This window comes from Eupeodes corollae, chromosome 3 (genome assembly GCF_945859685.1).
Source record: "Eupeodes corollae chromosome 3, idEupCoro1.1, whole genome shotgun sequence".
NCBI lineage: Eukaryota > Metazoa > Arthropoda > Insecta > Diptera > Syrphidae > Eupeodes > Eupeodes corollae.
This window is the reverse complement of record NC_079149.1, coordinates 81057219-81080189: the sequence shown is the minus strand read 5'-3', so window position 1 is coordinate 81080189 and position 22971 is coordinate 81057219. Positions and strand designations below refer to the sequence as shown.

Below are 22971 nucleotides of genomic sequence, written 5' to 3'. Positions count from 1 at the left end.
CTTGTGAGTACACGTTGTGAAAATGCGGAAACCAAATGTGAAAGCTTCACCAACAGTTCCCGTACATTTTGCACGTGAATTGCCCGTGAACGAAAACTCTCCACTTTGTTCTCCACTCAGCTTCACGAGCAAGTTCACGGGTGAACCAAAAACTGAAATTTGTATGGGTTCACGAGATGGTTCACAAGTATGTACTAGGCTTTAAGCCTAGTACATACTTCCTCGTGAAGTGAACGTTCGCCAGTGTAGAAAGTGAACTTTTGACATTGCTCACTGGTACACACTTGTGAGTACACGTTGTGAACATTTGACTTCAGCTTCACCAACAGTTCCCGTACATTTTGCACGTGAATTGCCCGTGAACGAAAACTTTCACATAAGAAATAACCCTTTAAGCCTAGTACATACTTGTGAACCATCTCGTGAACCCATACAAATTTCAGTTTTTGGTTCACCCGTGAACTTGCTCGTGAAGCTGAGTGGAGAACAAAGTGGAGAGTTTTCGTTCACGGGCAATTCACGTGCAAAATGTACGGGAACTGTTGGTGAAGCTTTGACATTTGGTTTGTTCATGTTCACAACGTGTACTCACAAGTGTGTACCAGTGAGCAATGTCAAAAGTTCACTTTCTCCACTGGCGAACGTTCACTTCACGAGGAAGTATGTACTAGGCTTTAAGAGTTATTTCTTATGTGAACATGTCCATATCTAGTATATAAATGTTGCAACTTTAATTTTTCTTTATAGACTCTTGACTTAAGCAAAAATCGGAACTGCTTGATTTAAACAAAGTTAACTGCTCAAACAACCCCATTCACAAATGCTCAAATGCCAAATCCTCAGTTTTTATTCAGTGTCAACCTTTGAAGAAATTTCAGTTGAGAGAACTTCATTTTCTGCTCCGCCTAGATTTCCTTGCGTTCAGTCAATGAAAACAGGCTCTTCAGTTTTTTCTCAAAACTCAATCATTCACAGTCGTTGACAGTAACGCTAAGTTTTGGAACTCGTCCATAGTGTAGATAAACGACTAAAAAGTCGTACCCTCAATTGACAGATTTTTTTCTGTTTATTTTGTGTAGTTCCATTTAAGCTCTATGTGAAAGAATAAACAAAAAGAAACTGAAAATAAAGTATTTTATAAATTATGGCGTTTAAATTGTTGATTTATTGTTAGTAACTAAATTCCTTAAGCTAGAACACAAATTAAATGTGGTATTAGACACAATATTAATACAATTTTGACTGCAAAATGGATATCTCAAAGTCCATTGAGCAAACGTGTGAAGAGGATTTTGGAATGACAAAGATTGATGATGAACCCTTGGTAGGCACTTGCTTGGACGATAATAATGAAGCCAATCAAATAAATAAGGACACAACTAATGACCTAAACCCAACAACTGAACCAGAAAAACAACAAGAACAACACATCGATGCTTCAGAAAAAGTTGAAGGTGAAAACATTATTTCGAAGAATTTGGAAGATGGACATCATGAAAATGTTGAAGAAAGAATTAAGATCGATCCACCGGCAAAAACTGATAAGGATTCTACTCCTCCTATTGATGATTCTAGCCAAGTAACGTCGGCCAAGCAAAGCAACGGGGCTCCTCCAACCAATAACAAGCGCAAGTCAGACTATCAAATCGAAAGTAATATTGACGAAAAAAAGGTTCATAACATGCGTAAAAACATCCGGGGTGTTATTAATGAAAATAATTTTGACACCATTACAATAAATGCCCAGCGAGAGGAATCTGAACGTTTAGCTAGAGTCCAGGGGCTTAAGAAACTTGTTAAACAAAAATACCTTCATTCTGCTCTCGAATCTATGGTCGAAGGAGTACATGAAGTTAAAGATGACGATTTCTTGGCTTCATGCGAACCCATTGAACCGCAACCGCAACAAATCAAAAGAACAAGTATTGAGATGAAGGATAAATTCCAAAGACTGGAAGAGAAAAAGTCTGATAAATTATTGTGGAACCAATGGTTATCCGCAGAGTCCAAAGATCCGCCATCGGATAAAAAGGAGGAAGTTGTTACAATCGATAGTTCTTCGGATGATGACGATTGTATCATTCTCTCTGATAGCGATGACTGCTTGGATGACGAGGCAGAAGATCATCATAATAGTGGGCTTCATGTAAGGGATGTCTTGAACATACCAAACGAACATGGAAAAGTTATGGTCAATGTTGGACATGTCGAAAGTGAACCGGACATATTTTTAGCTCCTCAGATAGCAAAAATAATTAAGCCCCATCAAATCGGTGGGGTTAGGTTTTTGTTCGACAACATAATCGAATCGACTAAGAGGTTTAACAACTCCTCTGGATTCGGGTGCATTCTCGCTCATTCTATGGGACTAGGGAAGACACTGCAAGTTGTAAGCTTTTCTGACATCTTTCTAAGACACACCGATTCGAAGACTATTCTTTGCGTTATGCCCATCAATACGATTCAAAATTGGGTAAAGGAATATAATTTATGGATTCCTGAGGAATCATCATGTCACGAAACAGTTAGACCGCGGAACTTTAAAGTTTTTGCTCTGAATGACCAACACAAAACCATGAGTTCAAGATCTAAGGTCATTGCCCGCTGGAATTCCGAAGGTGGGGTTCTTCTCATAGGCTATGAACTCTTTCGTGTCTTGGGGCTTAAAATAATCAAAAGGAAAGATGGAAAAAAGTCTCTGGAGAATTCGGAGCACAAGAGGCTTTTGGACAACATGCACTCGGCTCTGGTAAAGCCTGGTCCAGATCTGGTTATTTGTGACGAAGGTCATAGGATTAAGAACGCACATGCTGGAATATCAATCGCCTTGAAACAAATTCGTACTCGAAGGCGAATTGTTTTGACAGGATATCCACTTCAAAACAATCTTTTGGAGTATTGGTGTATGGTGGATTTTGTGAGGCCCAATTATCTGGGTTCCAAAACAGAATTTTGCAACATGTTCGAACGTCCGATACAAAATGGCCAATGCATTGATTCCACTCCAGAAGATATAAAGCTTATGAGATACAGGGCTCACGTCTTACACTCTTTGTTGGTTGGATTTGTTCAAAGAAGATCCGATTCTGTGCTACAGAGCTCACTCCCTCAGAAATTAGAATATGTCATTTTAACGAAGATGACCAAGTTTCAGAGGCAGCTGTATGATGCCTTTATGAATGAAGTCGTTCGCAAGAAAAAAGTCCCAAATCCACTTAAAGCGTTTGCAGTATGTTGCAAAATATGGAATCATCCGGATGTACTTTATAATTTCTTGAAAAAGAGGGAGTCCGATTTAGATTTGGACATTGAAGAACAAGAAACGGCTGTAAAGTCTACAACAGCTGGAAAGCCTAAGGTTGTTACTGCAATCAATGCAAATGAATTTGGCCCATCCAATGTATTTGGAAACGAAGCATTCACTCCGACAACAATGGGTTTCCCAGAAAATTCGGACAATACGCATAATAATACGAGTAATCTTTGGCCAGAGAGTGATACGAGTCATGTTAATGCTCAACAACAACCTAAGCTGATTGGTATGCTTAAAAAACCTCAGCTTTTGGCTGATAGTTTGAAGTGTTCATCGGAAATCGTTGATTTGGATACCAAAGAAGTTCAGTTTGTGAAATCCGATTTAAATGCGGATTTGGAAGTTGGACAAAGTTCGAGTTTTGAGCAAAACAAAACAAACGTTAATAACCAACCAAGAAATAACATAACCAATCCAAGTATTATCAAACCTGTTAAAATTGAAACGAAATCTAACAACGATACCATATCCTATGATTGGGCGATTTCTCTTATAAAAGACTATGAACCAGGAATTGTTAGCACGTCTCCAAAAATGCAGATATTTTTGTATATTTTGGAAGAAAGTATCAAACTCGGTGATAGGGTTTTGGTGTTCAGTCAGAGTTTATTGACTTTGAACCTAATGGAGTTTTTCCTGCAAGCCCTTACTATTCCAGAAACAGATAAACATTGGAAGAAGAATGTCTCATATTTCCGTAAGATTTGTTTTTATAAATATACAAAGTTTTTTTTTAAAAGTTAATTGGTTATAATTACAGGTCTTGATGGTTCTACGAGTTCTTTAGAAAGGGAGAAACTTGTAAATGAATTCAACAGCAATACAGATGTTAAACTATTTTTGATTTCAACAAGAGCTGGTTCTTTGGGAATAAATTTGACTGGGGCTAATCGCGTTGTTGTATTTGATGCGAGTTGGAATCCATGCCATGATACTCAAGCTGTTCATAGAATTTACAGGTGTGTTTAAGTTTGTTCGTTTCAATATTTTAGTCTTGTTATTATTTCTTGTTTTCAAGTCTTATTTAATTTTGAACATAGGATATTATATAAAGAATTTCTAATGGGCTTGCTAACCGCAAAACTATGTAAAAACTTGTTCCACTGTTCGTCGGTTAGATATTCGGTCTTCAAATTATTCCCGTTCGTGCTGGCTTCCTTGTAATTAAGTTATCACATAAAACACAATAGTCAGGAGTGCCTAGTGAAGATAAAACACTAAGCCATAGTGTCGTAGATTCCTGGAATAAGAAATCTTATAGCGAATAAGTACAAATCTACCTAATCTTACTCACTGGTTATAGCATTGATAAGAGACTATCGATGTCTCAGCATGCTTACTGCAAAGGGAAATCGGTGGAAACAGCCTTGCACACTCTGGTAAGAACTATCGAATACTCCCTAGTGCAAAAGGAATATACTACTGTAGCCTTCCTGGATATTGAGGGCGCTTTCAACAACGTTGGCACATCAGCTATCACTTCTGCTATGACGACCCTAAATGACCCTAATCACTCTGCGAGTTGATGAGTCTAATGCTAAATAGCAGGATCATCAACTCTAAGATTGGGGATTTTTGTACAAAAAGGTTTGTCGGATAAACAAGATCCCAGTAATTGTACCTCCTTCAATAAAAGGTGTACCACTAATTTTTACCAATGAAGCCAAATATCTTGGTCTGATATTGGAGAAAAAATTAAGTTGCAAATCTAATATTCAGGAAAGAGTTAAAAAAGCTACAGCAGCTCTTTTTCTTTGCAAGAAAAGCCATAGGCAGCAAATGGGGTTTTCAACCTCGCATAGCATATTGGCTATACACATCGGTCATTCGACCAATACTTATGTACGGGGCTGCAGTATGTTGAACGGCACTGGGGAAAGTCACATACTACGACAAACTCACCAGAGTCCAACGCACTGCATGTCTCTGCGTAAGCGGGGCATTGGGAATTACACCCTCAGCAGCGTTAGATACTCTCCTCCATCACCCCTTGACATCTTCAGCAAACAAGTGGCAGCGAGTACAGCTATAAGACTCAACGCCTCATCTCATTGGACCAACAACAATGTAGGGCACTCCATCATTTTAAACCTCTTTCATTCTATACCAAAGTACATATACTATACTATTCCTAAACCCCAATTTGGAAAAAAATTCCATTCCATCCAGAGAGGAATGGGAAGACAAAACACTCCTGGATAACAAAAGTATTAATTTTTATACAGATGGATCCAAGACAAATGAGGGAGTTGGTAGTGGTGTGTACTCAGAAAAGCTTAATCTAAGCATCTCATTCCGCTTGCCTAATTATTGTAGCGTCTTCCAAGCGGAAATTTTAGCGATCAAAGGGGTTCTCTCCTGGCTAAGAGAAAAAGTGATATCAACTTCTGATATCCTCATCTTCTCTCACAGTCAGGGTTCTATTAAATCTCTTGACAGTGTCTCAACCAAATCTCAAACGGCCCTCGATTGTCGATCGTCTCTTTTGAAGATGGCGCAGCAATTTAACGAACCGTAGTACCTATTTCACCTGAAAGGGAGAAGATCGGTATACCGATAGCTACATGTAAACTTCTGCTAAAAGAAACAGCTTTTGCGATAGCAAACTCTAGGTGGCATAATTTACAAACATGCGCAGACAAAAAACTCACTGGACCTAAAGCGCTCTCAAGACTTGTTATCTTAAAGCAGACTTCATATTAGCTCCCTAATAGGTGTCCTTACGGTACCCTATTTTATAGGAAGACACGCAATACGACTTATTGTAGCCTCAAATGACTTCTGCAGGAGCTGTATGGACGATGAAGAAGAGGAAACAATCACTCACCTTCTCTGCACTTGCCCTGCTCTTTCACTAAGACGCAAACTTCATCTGGGAGACTACTCTTTTGATAATCCCAGTGAACTAGCTAAAAAGGGTATCAAATATCTTCTTCGCTTTATAAAAAGCTCAAAATGGTTCGACTAGTAGGAAATAATTCTCTAGATTCATGTCGTATCACAATGGGCCTTTTCTTTTGGCCTAGGTGTGTGGATTTTAAGTCTGCAGCCACTTTAATCTAAACTAACCCAACCTAACTCACTGATTTAATGCGTGTTGTACAAAGGTTATTAGAGTCAGAGATACAAGTTTCGGTATAACAGAAAACCGGAATAAGTTTAAATATGTTAGAGAGGTCTGTAAAGCATAATTTGACAAACCAAAGTGTTACATGACAAGAAATAACGGCAAAAAAAATTGCAAAGTCCCAAAGGCAGTAAAAAGTTCTGGTCATTTGTAAAAAACCTACGTAACATCACGTCATCCTTGGTTCCAAGACTTCTTTACCATGACACTCCTTTACAATGCTTGAAGCTCAATTTTCTGTTAATTCAACGCTGCCAGAGAGTGTCATTAGTGGTCCTGTACTTGAGAACATAAATGATTTATTTAGGACTCATCATTTTTTGCACTCGTGCAGTTGCAAGAGTACTTAAAGAACTAGGCCTACACAATCCATTGTCCATTGGCCCATTTGTTCAGCTTTTCTCTAAAAAGGATTGTCCCTCTCTTTTTATAGTCCAATAGCAATCACGTCACTTCTTTGCAAGATTATGGAATACTGATTAATTGTTAGCTTAAGAAATATCACGAAGAACGAAAGCTTCTAAATGACTTGCAAAATGGTTATGGCCCATTTGTTAAGTACACTATCAGTGATTCCACGCCCTGTTGTCAAGCCACCCATACTCATCATTCCACTCATGAGAGTTTGTTCAATCCTCTGGTCCGACCACACCCCTGTCCAAAATCAGTCAGTTCTTCTCATAGTAAAGTAATCCTATTGCACAAAGTTTTTATATTCATCTAGGTCACATGATTTCGCGTACGAGAACTGTCCGGTGGCATGGAAATATGGAATCATATTCTTCACACAGTTAATAAGGACATTCCAATCTTTAAGCAATGTAATGATATTAAACAACTTAATCCATAAGGCTGCTGTTGGTCCATTAGATTTGAGTTTGTTAAGATTTGTTTGTAGTTTCTCACTATTGAATCAAATGAGGGTTTTGCTTTAGTGCACATAACGAAGGAGACTCATTAAGAAAATTTTTCATGAGATTTTGGATTTCCTCTAATTCATGTTGGCTTATGTCAGCTTGTTCCATTATTACATTAGCTAAAGATGTCGGTATAAGTATTAAAACACGAACTGCTCTAGCAAAAGCTTTTTCTTCCAGCATCTTTTTAACAGAAACCGGGGCGTATATAGTACTCATTAACTCTTTCTTATTATCTACTCATCAGAACATTAACAGGTGAAATCCACCCAACCTGACTACGCATTTTGATAGACAGGACTCAGATGAAGCTGCGGCATCGATTTCTTTAAGAGGCTGGTCAAATGTTACCACCAGGCAGTTTTGCTTAAATTCGCAACACAAACTGTCAGCATATTGCAATGCAGTGTATACTGGCTTCCGACTATAGTTTAGGTGGAGAGTTTATGAACGGAAGAGAAATGATTTTAGTTTTTGCACTAAACAAGCATGTTGTTATTGAGTACATGTATTCTTTCCATCCTGTAACATCGTAAATACCAATAAACCAAAGAGTGTCATATGGCTTTGGCTGTAAAATTTCTTCCGAACACGCATTTACATTCTCAAAAACTAAATTTTTTTAATCCTCCATCTGTTTTCTGAAATGTTTCCAAAGAAAGTACTCCAAGTTATCCACTTGATTTAGCAGAAGGTAGTTTTTTCAGCTTTTGCCTTCGTGTGTCGGTTTCTTTTCCTATAGAAGTAGATGCAGCGATGCCAAAAGAATGTAATGTGTTTAGTCCATCTAACGTTCTGGCATTAAAGTCCGCATAATAAAAACAAACAAATGAACCGCTAGAATAGCTGATATCTCCAACAACTGAGTTTCTTAGTATAAAGAACAAAACCCTTAGCTTGATATATGGTTTACTAACTTCTGAGAACCAAGCTTTCAGTATATACAGATGTGGACAACTAATTAAAAACACAAATTGAATTCACTTTTTTTTTTTTTTTTTGCAAGTATATTATTTTTCTAAATATACATTTATTTCATATGGCAGTTTCTGCGAAAAACACAGCGTTTATTGGTGGACAACTAATTAGAAACAAAGAGAAAAATCATATCTTATTATAACATTTATAAGTTTATAATATCATTTACCTTATATTTATCTTTAATACCTTGTTGCGAAACCTTTTTGCTTTAAAACTTCCCGACATCTTCGTTCCAGTGATGAAATAAGCCGCCTGCACTGCTCTACGGGTACAGCCTTCCAAGCAGCTTATTATTGTCTTTAATACCTTCGAAAGAACATCATTTTTATAGCTATTTTTGAGAGGAACAGCTCTTTTAATATATGCTCCAAGATGCTCTGTCGGATTTAGGTCTGCACTTGATGATGCCCATTCCAGAACTGTTATCGATTGGTCCCTAAGGAACTGTTTCGTAATTCCAGCAGTGTGCTTGGGGTCGTTGTCTTGCTGAAACTTCCATATCACTGGCATGTTTTCATCGGCCCAATACACTAATCGTTCCTTAAGAATGTCAATGTATTTAACGGCTGTCAGTGTTCCATCGATTCGATGGATTTAGCCAACTCCACACCACGAGAAACAACCCCAAACGTTAAGCGAGCCGCCTCAATGCTTAATTATTGGCAAAACGTATTAAGGGTAGAACGCTGTTCCTTTTGGCCTTCGGACATAACGAGCACCATCTTTTCCGATCCTATTTATTTTAGTTTTGTCACTCCACACTATGTACTTCCATTCGTTTGTTGTCCAGTTGTCGTGTGATCTTGCGAACTCTATTCTAAGACTACGTTGCCTTGCGGTTACTCATGGTTTCTTCTGATTGTGCCCTATCGGGACATCGAATGCAACCGAGAGTTAGCGTTGTATCTCTGTGGAGCTTATTTTTGGGTCTTTTTTGGCCAGCCTACTAATTGCACGATCTATTTGGCAGCTTGTCTTACGGGTACGTTTTTTACGAGGTACATTTTCAGCAGTCTCGAAGTTTTGAAAACGCTTAATTGCATTGAAAAACTTTCTTTACAGAACTGTTCATTTGAGATGCAATTGCTCTATAGGGCATTTTAAGCTTCCAAAGCTTAAGCATCGTTATCCTTGTAGGAGGATCACAGCTCTTTAATTTTCCCATAGCAATTACCACCAAAATTTAAAAATTATTCTTTAAAAACGTTTGCGAACAAAATTATCAAAACTTTTTTTTATAAAATATGAGCTTTAATTTTGTGTAACAAAATTTTTTGATACGACAAAAACCAATCGACATAAACGTGAAAAACCGAAACAAACACCATGTTTCTCTTAACTGCCGCTAGAGCTCACGTCGTCGGATTCTTGGAGACTTTTTTTTGAGTCATCACCAGACATTCTATAAAAAGTGTGCCAATTTTAAAAACTGTTGGATTTTTTTGAGGTGAGGGCAATTTTTTTCGTTCATTGACTGGACTATAAAAGTAGTTTAAGGCTCTTGGAAAACGCGAACACTGCCGCAAAGTTGAATGCTTTTCGTTGTTTTACGGTAAATTTAAAAAAAAAAAACAATGTTTTTAGTGTTAAAAATTTGCCCCATGTTTATGTTTTTATTTTTAATATTACTATCACCCTTGCGATTATGACTGTGCAAAAATTTAAAAACAAACTTTAATTTACTATTTAATTGAAAGGTACGGCCAGGGAAAATCATGTTTTGTCTACCGTATCGTAATGGACAATTGCCTGGAAAAGAATATTTACGACAGGCAAGTTAAAAAACAAGGAATGTCAGACAGAGTTGTCGATGAATGTAATCCCGATGCTCATTTATCAATAAGAGAATTAACAAATTTGTGCTATGATAAAGAAGAAGAAAACGAAAGCACTGAATTTAAACAACCTATTGAAAACTATTCCGATGAGGTTATGCGTAGTATGTTAACCAAGTATAAATCCATTCTTTCTAAAGAACCATTTTACCATGAAAGTTTGTTGATTGATCGCAAAGAAAAAAAACTTTCTCAGACTGAAAAGAAATTGGCCAAACGTGGCTATGAAATAGAGAAAAAAGCTTCATCGAAATCGCATCACTTTATACAAAATATTCATAATGTTCACAATGTTGTTCAAAACAGGGACTGTATGATAAATAAAGTCAATTCGCAGGTAAGTTAGTTTTGCTTCTAAAGAAAAACATATTAATTAATTGTGTATTAATGATTTTAGATTTTCAAAAATAAAATAAATCAACCATTTAAGAACTCAAACATGAAGTTAACCCGATGGATTCCAGCAGAAGTTTGGCAACGGCAAGGAATGTCCTCACAGGAAATGAAGCTCCCAATAGGTATTAAATTCATTCCAGTGCTCATAATTCATAAAATGCTAGTTTCAATGTCCTGATCATACTTTTTCATCCTTTAGATGTTGCAATACCAACTAATTCGAATGACTCGTCAAACATTGTGGTTAAGGCGGGAGAAAAGGTGATGGTTCTGAATTCTCCCAAGGGTGTTTACATGCAATTGGAAAGTGGTAAAATTATTGCTATTAAAACTTCAGCTGAAGCAGCTAAAGATAAAATGCAACAAGCGAAAAAATTTACTAGTACGCAATTAATTGAGAAAAAATGTTTACCAACATTGGATGCGTTGTCTTTTAAGGAAGGTAAGTGCAAAATTTTGGTAAAAAAATCTTCTGCAAGAAACCGAAGCTTCTGTGAAAAATTCGTATTAAAAATAATTATTTTATAGTTATATTTTTGTGTATATTGTTCGCGCATTCAAGCGGCTATGAATACCTTTTCTTCAAGAAAATGTATGGAAAATGTTTTTATTTTAAATAAACCAATACTACTAATTAAGCCTGGGCTCCGTTTTGTCTCCGTCGCTCTTCCTTATTTTTATAAATGATCTTTTGTCTGAAACTTCTAACCCACTGAATTGTTTCGCGGATGACAGTACCCTCAGCTTTTGATATTCGTTTTTAGATTCTCATCCTTATCCTTCGGATGTGGAACTTCAACGGCAACGTATGATAAGCTCATTAAATTGTGATCTCGACAGCATTGTACAATGGGCAATCAAAAACCGTGTAGAATTTAATGCTTCGAAAACTCAATGCTGTCTCCTGTCGTTAAAGCGTAACCTACCCCCGATGCCGCTATACATGAGCTGCACTTGGATCCAGGAAATTAATCAACTTTCAGTACTCCGTATGTGTATTACAAATCACCTTGTATGGAATGATCACATATTCTATAATTTCAAAAATGCTGCTAGGTGCTTAGAATTTCTCCGACGGTGCAAGAAATTTTTTACGCCTTCTGATCTGGCTGTAATTTACAAAGCCTTTATTCGTCCAAAACTTGAATATAACTCGCATATTTGGGCAGGTGTCCCTAAAACAAGTTTAGGTATTTTGGACAGGATCCAAAAAAGAGCTTTGAAAATGATTTAAACGAAGACGGACATGAACTTTAAAAACATAACAGAAATGTTAGTTCCGAACGTCAGAACTCGCAGCACATCCCCATGCCATGACCGACCCACCGCAATGCTTTACAGTAGCTCGAATATAATTATGAGAAAATTCTTCATTTGCTTCCCGCCATACTTTAATTCTACCATCTGAACCTTTAATGTTAAATTTTGAATTTTGTCACTTAATTTTTGTTATGTTACGTTCAGCCTGTGATATTTATTTCTGGGATAAAAAACTAAATATCATCTCTAAATGTATCAATCAGGTGAGATTTGTTTGTTACTAAAACGTCAAAACCTTTTTTGTTAGAAAAATAGTTAAAGGACTTTCGAACGAACCTTTAAAATAATGTTAAGTTAATTAAATTTAAATATTAGATTAGATTTTAGATTTAGATTAGATTGGTTTTTATTTGGATAACGTTAATTACAATTTCTTATAAAGTTTACAAACAAAAAGCATGGCTTTACTGCCGTCTGCCTAGTTGACAATTCATAAAAAAGATAACATAGCTCAATAATATATTTAAAAACTTTCATTTATAATTCTACTTCTATAGAGAAGAGCTAGCCTGCAGAATTGATATAATTTGTTAATATTGTTAAGCAAGAGTATAACTTGACTTTGCGCCAGTATTTCGCTGCCAAAAGCATTCCTTCTTATTTCTTTAAGAAATGGACATCTTCCAACAAAGTGTAAAATATCCTCCCTTTCCTTTAAATTGCACAATGAGCATATAATTGGTAAGTCATCTCTATGAGGTATATATAACTTGACCTCTCAATTTAACCATAATTGAAATTTCCACAATGTTATTATTCCCTAAAATAATTCCTCTCTTCCAAGTTGTGATTTAGTTGACAGTAGAGCTGCATGTATATAGATCCTGTGGCGTCATTCAAGTATTTCTCTAGTTGTTTTATGTCCACTGCGGAAATGAGGTGGTATAAAGAAGCTTTTAAATTATCCTGCTTATTACACAAAAGGTTAAGTTCCATTCCACATTCTCTTGCCAAATTTATCCAATCAGCACACCGACTTGTTTTGGTTCGTATTACATGAAGCGCTACTATCTTCGGAAGCCTATTATTGCTCATCTTCATAACTCTCAAGATGTAATCGACTTCCATTTTTAGGGTTCGTATGAACATAGGTGATAATCCTGATGCCAGCATAATAACATACGAGTAGTTGGATGTATTTGATGGCAGTCTAAAAATTTGCTTAATATATAACGGAGAAGTTTCTCAACTGTTTCGTATTGTTTCGTTCCCTTAGTTTGTGCCGCGTAAAACATGACAGACTCAGATAACGCTTCAAATATCTTGAACTTGCTGCTATGTGCTATACTTTCGTTAGAAAAACATCTTTTTCAAGTTGCACTAATTGCACCTTTAGCCTTAACTAATTTCTCTCTAAGATGAATTTCCATGCTCAAATCTTCAATAAACAAGGCGAACAGACACGGACTCAATGTACAGCCCTGTCTGACTCCCGATTGTGTTTTAAACCCTCTCGACAACTCCTCTCCATTCCATACCATAGCAATTGTATCTGCATATAGATTCTGAATAACTCTCCCGAACTTTCATGACATTCCGTTACTGTACAACATGTAGATAAGCACATGTCTACCAATCATATCAGGAATGTTTCTGCGATACTTTTAACGGTAAAAATGTGGTCAACCGTCGAATAACCTGTCCTAAAGCCTGCTTGAAACTCCTTGAAGAGCTTGTTTTCTTCTATCCATCTATTAAAACGTTTTTGCAAAATCAGCGTGAATATTTTATATGAAGCATTTAAAATGGATATTCCTCTATAATTAGACACCTCGGCCAAACTCCCTTTCTTATGAATCGGAAAAATGATGGTCTCCTTAAATTCTAGTGGTATCATTCCTGTTTGCATGCCATTGTAGTAAATTTAAATATGGGTTAAAGGAGAATGGGCAAAAATATATCGCACCTGGACTAGTTTTTCAGAAAGGAGACCTGTAAAAATGGCAAAGACGAAATGTTTGATATTTTTAAATTTTATATAAATGTTTAATCAAGCATTAAATTGTTGCTTCTGTCAGCTAGGGGAATGAGCATGTTTTGATGATGGGCTCAGCATTAATACTACATGGATCCTGTTGATCTTATGTGGCGTTATGGTTAGTGTGTAGAACTGTCATTCCAGATTTTGGGTTCAATCTCTGCCTTGTAATGTCTTGCGAGGAGTTGACAAAATCTCCAAGAGTAATTCTTGTCATGAAAAGTGCTTTCTTAAATTAGCTGTCGGAAAACAAACTTTAGGTTCCGCCTATCATTGACTCGCACACAGGAATGCTTGAGACGGACTGTTGCGCCACCTAATTTATTTATTTTATAGTACTTTAAAGGTCATTATGGGTGGCTTATGTGTTTTATTTAACATATTTGGGATGGTTAAAATAGCGCTCTGGATAAAAAAAAAACTGATTTAGATACTACAAAAAATAATAACCGTTTTTTTTTTCAAATTGCTGTCTTAACTCCATGGTTTACAATTATATGTCCATCATAAAAAAGGATATTTTTAAACTGAGCTTTTCAAAGTTGTTTATCTCAATTTATTGTTGGTGCAAAATTATTCCCATTAATTTATTTTACTAAATCGAATTGAAAAAAGTTCAATTTTCACACTTTTAATCGAATTATTCGTTATTTGCTGTTATTGGTACAAAAATTCATTTATTTTCATGTCTATTTAGTTCATTTAAAGTCACCAATGATGTCGTTTTAGTGGCACACTTTTGCTATTATTTTTTTTTATTAAATAATAATCTTTTTGGAGCTTTCCAACAACATATATTCTATTCGTAGAAAATAAGCTTTACGGAAAGCTATTACCTAACCTTCTATCCGAAGACACTTCATGTTTATAAAATTTGGTCTAAATGTCTTAGTACACTGGTAAGAAAAACCGTTTTAAGCATTCTAAAAATGCAAAAATGCATGTGATTGAACAATTTGAATTCGTGAAATTCGAATTCAATTCTAATACCAAAAAATGTACACAGATATTGAAGGTTAAATAACCCGCTCCTGTCCACAATGTTGTAAAATGTTAGCTTCCGCATTAATTTATGCTGCCATTGGAGTCAGTACAAAAAATTGAACCGTTTTCATATTTCATGTCATTAAAAACTATGATATCAATCAACTTGATAAACAATTAACTGACATAAGCTTGATAAATGTATAAATGTGTGGGTAACACATTTTTAATAACATAAATATGATTGGTAAATATAAATATAAACAAAACACAATTAAATTGAATTACAAAAATAAAACTATTTGAAAAGCTTGTATTTTATGCATGTATTTAGGAAAGTATTGGTAGAGGTGTAATAGATCTTAAAATTAAAAAAATGTAGTTAGCTTAAAATTGTATGTTTGAAATGATGGGGAAGAAACTAGCCGATTTATGTTGAAATCGGCAATACCTGCATAAGGTAACGATTTTTGTCATGTTGTGTTTTAACCTAGATATCGAAAGCCGTGATTATTTATAAAATTGGACAAAACTGCGCTCTACCTGACCGAGCCATCTCAGCCGTTGGACTTTTACCCACAAATGTACATACTGTACATCTCTTCGTTCCATCTACTCAATTGCTTTCTTTTCCCAAAGAAAGATCGGTAATTCTTGATTTTCGGGCTGGTGCTGTTTTTCATGTTCATAGCGGAGCCTTGCTTTGCGTAGTTCTTAACTACCTCAAAGTTACGTCTACCGAAGGTCACGTTTTGACCGACACATGTTGTAGGTTATTTCTTAATGACAGCATGTACTTTGTTTTTGCCTCATTAACCGTTACACCCATTTTTGCTCTCAAAAGTCTCTTTGATATCATGCTGAGTTCTTCAGATTATGTCAATGACACCAGCATACGCCAGTAATTGGACACACTCTTGAAAGATAGTAACTCTACTGTTGAAGTGTGAGCTCTGCACTATTATTTTAAGTACGATGTTAAAGAAATTTCATGACAGCAATTACCTATTGAAAGGTTCTGTTTCCAACCTTTATGGAGCAGCAATAGCCATCCTGCGAAAGCAGATGAGTTCGTCCCTGTAGATGCTCTCATTGGGTTTTTTGCAGTATCTACCGTAATGTGAATATTTGATCGACTGTAGACTTTCCTAGTCTAAAACCACTCTGATAAAAACCTCTAAGGTTGTTCACGAGGGGCTTTAGACGTTCACATATTACGGCGGAGAAGATTTTGTAAGTGATGTTAAGCAGACTGATTGCTCTATAGTTGGTGCAGTTTAGAGGGTCTCCTTTTTTCAGTATCGCGCAAACTGGCTTTTTGGTGATCAATAATTTACTAGGACATTGATTAAACTAAAACAAATAGTACTCAATTAAATAAAAAAAGGAATAATGAAAAAAAAACATTGTTTTTGTTTAAATAAAACTTAAAATTATTTTTTTCTGATACTACGGAGAAAACATCAATATTTCAAAAACAACATCACAATAATGTAAGTGTTGCCGTTGTTTTCCAGTCTTTGATTTTGTATGATATCTCACTTTTCCGGAAAACTACCCCTATCGACCTAATATCAAAACGGCGCACTACAGCGCTAATTGGATCTCAGGCTAGGTTGCCTTGAGATCGCCATTTCTACCTACCCCTATCGAGTAACGGGGGAGGGTACTGACACCCATCCTAAACTATTTTTATCTTTTTTTTTGTCCCAATCTTACTCTAGGGTATATTCTTACTTAAGTATTAATTCGTAGATTTTTTGTAACAGAATTATTCAAGCTAATTTTTGAGCACCCTTAGGCTCAAATTGTGGAAACTTTATTTGCCTTAAAATCGTAGAACACGATCGTATTAAAAAAAAACTCCTTCAGTGTAAGAAACATCAATTAGCGAAATAAGAAGTTTTTTTTATTTTTGGACATCTTCCGTTCTTCGCTCGGGTTCGAAATCTTGAATTGTTAATAAAGCCAACATCATAAACAAGTAACCCACAAATTAGAAGCATTGGGTCTTAACACAAAGTTTCCTCCTATTCAAATGACAAAGTTACTGGACCAGAGTCAAAAATCTTATTATTTTGCTTTTCACAACAAAAAAGAAAAGAAAAATAAAGAACAATATAAATTAAGTTTTTTACTTCTTAAATATTTAATTTTTTTTAATAATATTGTCTTAAAAAATAAATCTAACAAAACATAATTGAATATATTTTTAAATAAAAGAAATAGATACTAGCACTAATAAGTAAAGTTAATAATATTAATATTGTATGCAATTATTTATACGCAACCGTGATAATACGCCTTAAAAAATGATTGTTCTTTTTAAAGATAATAGCCGGGCTGCAACCGATCAGGCGAGTGAGGATTCGGAGAATGATGATTGTATTGTGATAAATGATAACATAAATGATAGTTCTGAAAATTCATTTGATTTGTCTTATACCAGTCCGAAAAATCGAGTCAAAACAGCGCCAGTTAAACAACATGTAGTACCACACACTTTTCCGAACAATAACCCTCTAGTTCTTAAGGATACTCGTAAAATTAAACCAACCCCAATTATACCAAATCATGGATTTCGAAAGGATAAAACAGACACAATAACACAAAAGCATTCATTCCTTCAAAATGAATCTGAACCAATAACACAAGGTTCTCAACACGGTCCTCAACAAGGTCCTCAACACGGTCCTCAACAAGGTCCTCAACAAGGGCCTCAACAAGGGTCTCAACAAGGTCCTCAACAAGGTCCCCAACAAGGTCATCAAAAAAGTCCTCAACAAGGTTCTCACCAAGGTTCTCAACATTGTCACGAAAAGCTAAACTCGGAAATAACAAAACATCAGTTTCATCAAAATAAACCTGACATGACACCACAAAATCATCAGTATCGACAAGAAAACACGGAACATTTAATACAAAACCATGCAATGTGTCAAGATAAACCTGCAGATCCATCAATACAAAACCAACATCAAAGCCACCAACAAAACCAACATGATTTTGAACCAAAGTCTAAGTTAGAACAGCCAACTCCATCCAACTATGTTCATAAACAACGTAATTATCTATATGGAAATGCATCAAACAACTCAAATTATGACATGCTACCCGCACATAACCTAGAAAACCAACATTACCCACCGCTCACCACTCCTCAACGATGGGAAAACAAGTCTCCAGATTTATACAAGCAAGCATTTAAAATAAGCAATATTCCTGCTCCATATCCATCAACTGCAGTTTGTGATTTAAGTGGTTTCGAAAAAAACGATAAGCCTCAACAATCTATAAACGAAAGCGTTAACGGTATATAAATTTTATATTCTCATTCATATTCGCAACTTCATATATTTTCAACCATATTTATTTGTGTTCTAATTTTCATTTTTCAGTTGAACAATACAATCAACCTCCACCGTATGTCCCAACCTGCAAAGATGCTGAAGATTCCTCTTATCATCACCATTTAAACTATAACTTAAATTACCAACATAACAATCCACATCCAGCAGTAGCGCCCCCGCCACCTGAAGACAATGGATCTCTTACTACGCTGTATAACTTTAATAATAAAAACGAAAATACTTACAGTGAAAATTTGTATGACAATTCCGATTCGTCCCATTCGAATTATCATCAGCAAATTTCGAAATATTCGTATGGTTATTACCAGCCCCCATATCTTCCAAACTATGCTAGTAGCAGTAGTGGTAATAAGGCTTATGCTAATAATACATTTCAATCTGTTTCAAGTCAGTACTACATGCGTAGGCCGTCTACATTTTCCACAAGTTCCACAAATGGAGTTGATGTCGGATTCAACTACGCCGAACCTCAAGGCTGGATGAAGAAGCATCTTCCCGAATAGTTTAATATCTTCTAATTAAGTTAAATAAAAATACAATAGCAATGTATAGTTAATATTATTATATAAATTATTATAGTTTTTTTTTAATTTGATAAAATAATTGTAGAATTCAATTATTAATTAAATCGATTTCCTTTTATTGATTCGCATACATAAGTATATGTATATTAGAGTGGCTTTTATATTGAAAACGTTTGAATTTCTTTTGTGACTCCTACACACTTGAAGTGATCAAGATAATTAAAAAAATCAATGCTAAATTTTTTTAAATCGGTTAAAGTTAACACATACTTTAATGCAATTTTCAGTACTTATAACTAAAAACCTAAGTAAAATGTGAAGTTTTATATAATATCTTAGAACTTGGCATATATATGTTTTGTAAACAATACATACATGCATATGTATGTGATATTGTAACCTTTGATTTGCTTACAATAACTTTTATGGAGTATTAAAGTTTTATTTAATTTAACAAAACAAATAAAGTGTTTGGTTCGTTTTAAAATTAATGTTTTGGAATTAAATTTTGTAAATACTTTCTCTATAGTGCCTTGATGGCTTTAGAGGTGGGAGCAAAATTAATTCAAACATTTCAAACATAAAAATGTATATTATACAAAATATACAACTTCCATATGCTGAAGTGACTTCTTAGGAATAAATTTATTAAGTATATGGAACAGACCAGGCGCAAAAACCGACTTTTTATAAAGAACACAAATTTTAAACGAATGCATATTATTTTTTTTGTTTGCAAAAGAACTAATGTTAGTACAATAATACATTACGATCATTCAATTTTTGCACTCGCTTCTTAATTTATTATATAAAGTTGTCATTAACAATTATCATATTTTTGATTTTTTAATAAGCGGGCAGTGCATTATTTATTTGCGTTAAAAAGAATAAGTCTGTTGCTTTTTTTTCTCAGAGCAACTATTTTTTGGAAGCGTCCATTAACTGTTTTATAAATTAATTTCAAATATTTTTTTCTAAAGTGGTTGGTCTCTCATTTAAAATAAAATTTGTTTTTTTGCATTACTAAAAAAAAAAGATTAAATAGCAATTATTCCGCACAATAATAATCAATAAGTCTTAAATCTAAACAACAGGAAATTTCTTTTTTCTTAAACTTCCACCACGTATTAAATCATTAGCATGTCAAAAAAAAGTTAAAAGTACGTTTTCATAACTGGCCTTAAAATATCCGAGACAAATATCTTCCGAAAATTTTATTTTTCCAAGACAAAAATAGTATTTTTGTGTTCCTTACATTTTCGCATTATTGAAAACAGTTTTGTAATGATTAATGTTTTTAATTAAAAGTCTAAATTTCAATAGAAGCGCCCACTTTTCAGAAGATTTGTATAGTATTAATATACTCTATCGATATTTCAAATCCAACCATACAAAATACACTTTTGTCTTTTTTAAAGCTCTCGAATACAGATATATAAGGAAGAAAAACACGGAAAGCTAATTTATTATTTAAATAGGGCGTGTTCATAGTGATTTTTAACTTACTGCATACATATATTTTACACAAAAATGTATTATTTTTTATTTTTGTATGCCAATATTTTGAAGCACAATAAATTGACATTAAAAAGAAAAACTCATTGCAAAAAATTTAAATAAGACTTAACAAGGCACTATGAATGTGCCCTAATATTTTATTTTTACCCCCCATATATTTTATAAACTCAACAAAAACAAACCAATTTCAATTCAATTAAGTTGTGCATAAATTTGTTCCTCATAATTCCTTCCTTAATGTATCTCAATATGGAACAAAATTAACGCCTGGTAGAATATTTTAATTAGTTTTTTTTTAATCTTCCCATTGCGCAAAAAATTAATAAATTAAAAAAAAAACTAATATAAAAAATTAATTTATTATTATAATGTATATCAATATAAATGTTAATTAAATTATAAGAATCTAAGTAAAATCAAAAAAAAAAACTTTCTTTTAATAGTTGTTGTTCATTGTTTCTTGTTCAATAATATTGAAAAATTACCATTTTAACATGAAAGTGAAGATCACTGAATCCAAGGTAAGTAATTGATAAAGGATATTTGTTGATATTGAAAATTTTGTAATATTTTTTACAAATTGATTCTTATTTCGAATCTAAATTTACTTTTAAAATTCGTTTAAAAACGACGAGAAAAAAGGAGCGAAAAAAAAGAAAAGACCGTGCGGGTTGAATTGTTCGTATGGAATGATTTTATTTCTTTCATTTTCTTCTTCTTCTTTTCTTAAATTAAAAATGGCCGGAAGGGCGCCAAATTCAAATGTTATACCAGTTGTATAATTCAAATACTGGTATTTTTAAAATTCATATTTTTATTATTATTTTGTTTTTATAATTTTTTAAAAATCGAAGTCTCGTCGAAACAGATATTTTGGTAGGATTCTTGGATTATTTTAGTTTATTTTGTAACGAAAATTATTGCTGTTCCACTGGAAACGAATTTTAACTTTTTATATATACATATACAGCTGTGTTCATAAAAATAGCAGAGCTCTCCAAATAAAACAAAAGAGCCTTCAATATCAACGTTATAATATATTTAATTAAACTTATAATAACAAACTAAAATATTTTATTCATAATAACAGAAAATAAGTATTTACTATTTTTAACCGTTAGCTTTGTCACATTAAAAACCGTTTTTTTTTTTTTAAATATATGGCTGTTCATAAAAATAGCAGTGCATGACAAAGTACTAGATCTATTACGTAAGAAAAACTGTAATGAGTTATTTGAAAATATTCAAATAATGTTAGCTTACAATTAGTACTTTGTATGATGCTTCGCATCTACGAGTCCACTAAAACCTGACACCTCTCGATTGGTATTGCGTTCCACGAATCACGCACTGCATCCCACAGTTCTATCGAATTCATGTCTTTTGCTTTATGAACTCTGTTCTTAAAAGCCCCCGCCCCACAAATTTGCGATGGGGTTAAGGTCTGGGAATTGAGCGGGCCACTCCATAACGGATAACTTCTTCTGCGCAAACCATGATTTTGCCTTTTTTAACTTTCCATAGGAAGGTATTGTAATGGGTCCGATTTGTCAAATTGAAAATTTTGACATTTCTCGACGTTTCAAGGTCCCTAGAGTCGAAATAAAAGATTTTTAGAAAGATGTCTGTGCGTGCGTGTGTACGTACGTTTGTACGTCCGTACGTCCGTACGTTCGCGACGTTTTTTTCGTCGTCCATAGCTCAAGAACCAGAAGAGATATCGACTTCAAATAAATTTTATTATACAGATAATAAGGCAGAAAGATGCAGAAAGGGCTCTCAAAAAAATTGCGTGGGTGGTTTTTTTACCATAGTAGTTTAAAAAAAGGTGAAAATTTTGGTTAACCCTAAATATCTTACGAACCAAAAACGCTAGAGACTTGAATTAAATTTTATATAATATATTGTAAAGTGATACCAAACAGGTATATTTTTTGAAAAAAAATCAATATAACGGTTTTTTTTATAAATCAATAAAACTGAAACAAAAAAATTTGTCACCTCCAAAATTTTACGACTGAAATATGATTTCATCTCTAAAACAATTTTGTGCTACGAAGAATAATGTTTTTGACATCTAATAAAATTTTGAGAAAAATCTAATCCAAAAAAAACATTACTCAAAGTTCGTAAAAATTGAATATCGATTCAAATATCTTTTCAAAAACTTGAAATTTAGGCTTCAACCTTATTTTATCTCATAAGAAATATTGTTTTCAACATTTTGAAAAATGTTGAGAAAAATCGAATTGACAGTTTTTTTTACAAAAAATAAAAACCTAAAAAAAAAATGTATAAATTTTGGTAAAAATTGATTTTCGACTCAAATATCTTTTCAAAAATTTGAGATATTAGCTTCTAACTAATTTTTTTTATAAGAAATATTGTGTTCAACATTAGGACAAATTTTGAGAAAAATTGAATTTAAATAAAAACGTAAAAAAAAATGTATAAAAGTTGGTACAAATTGATTTCCGACTCAAATATCTCTTCAAAAATTTTAAATATTGGCTTCAAACTAATTTTATCTTATAAGAAATATTGTTTTCAATATTTGGTAAAATTTTTAAAAAATTCGAATGGACAGTTCTTTTTACAAAAAATAAAACTCTAAAAAAAACAATACTAAAACTTGGTAAAAATTTACTTTCGGCTCAAATAGCTTTTCAAAAATTAAAAATATTGGCTTCAAACTTATTTTATTTCA

General features: G+C 34.0%; 1 protein-coding gene across 1 annotated transcript; it reads left to right on the top strand.

Moving 5' to 3' along the window:
* Positions 1-1049: 1049 nt before the first annotated feature.
* On the top strand, positions 1050-20324 carry LOC129950038 (helicase ARIP4). The gene is made up of 7 exons (XM_056061813.1): positions 1050-4010; positions 4074-4272; positions 10036-10510; positions 10571-10691; positions 10769-11011; positions 17183-18163; positions 18250-20324. The coding sequence occupies exons 1-7, from the start codon at positions 1250-1252 to the stop codon at positions 18723-18725; spliced, it is 5256 nt and encodes a 1751-aa protein (XP_055917788.1). The 5' UTR covers positions 1050-1249; the 3' UTR covers positions 18726-20324.
* Positions 20325-22971: the final 2647 nt, after the last annotated feature.

What these genes read in the sequence shown, in the direction of transcription:
- LOC129950038 (XM_056061813.1), top strand. Translation starts at nt 1,250, where the DNA reads ATGGATATCTCAAAGTCCATTGAGCAAACGTGTGAAGAGGATTTTGGA. An exon ending in GAAGAATGTCTCATATTTCC is followed by an intron (nt 4,011 to 4,073) that starts GTAAGATTTGTT and finishes TTATAATTACAG; the next exon opens with GTCTTGATGGTTCTACGAGT. An exon ending in GGAAATGAAGCTCCCAATAG is followed by an intron (nt 10,692 to 10,768) that starts GTATTAAATTCA and finishes TTCATCCTTTAG; the next exon opens with ATGTTGCAATACCAACTAAT.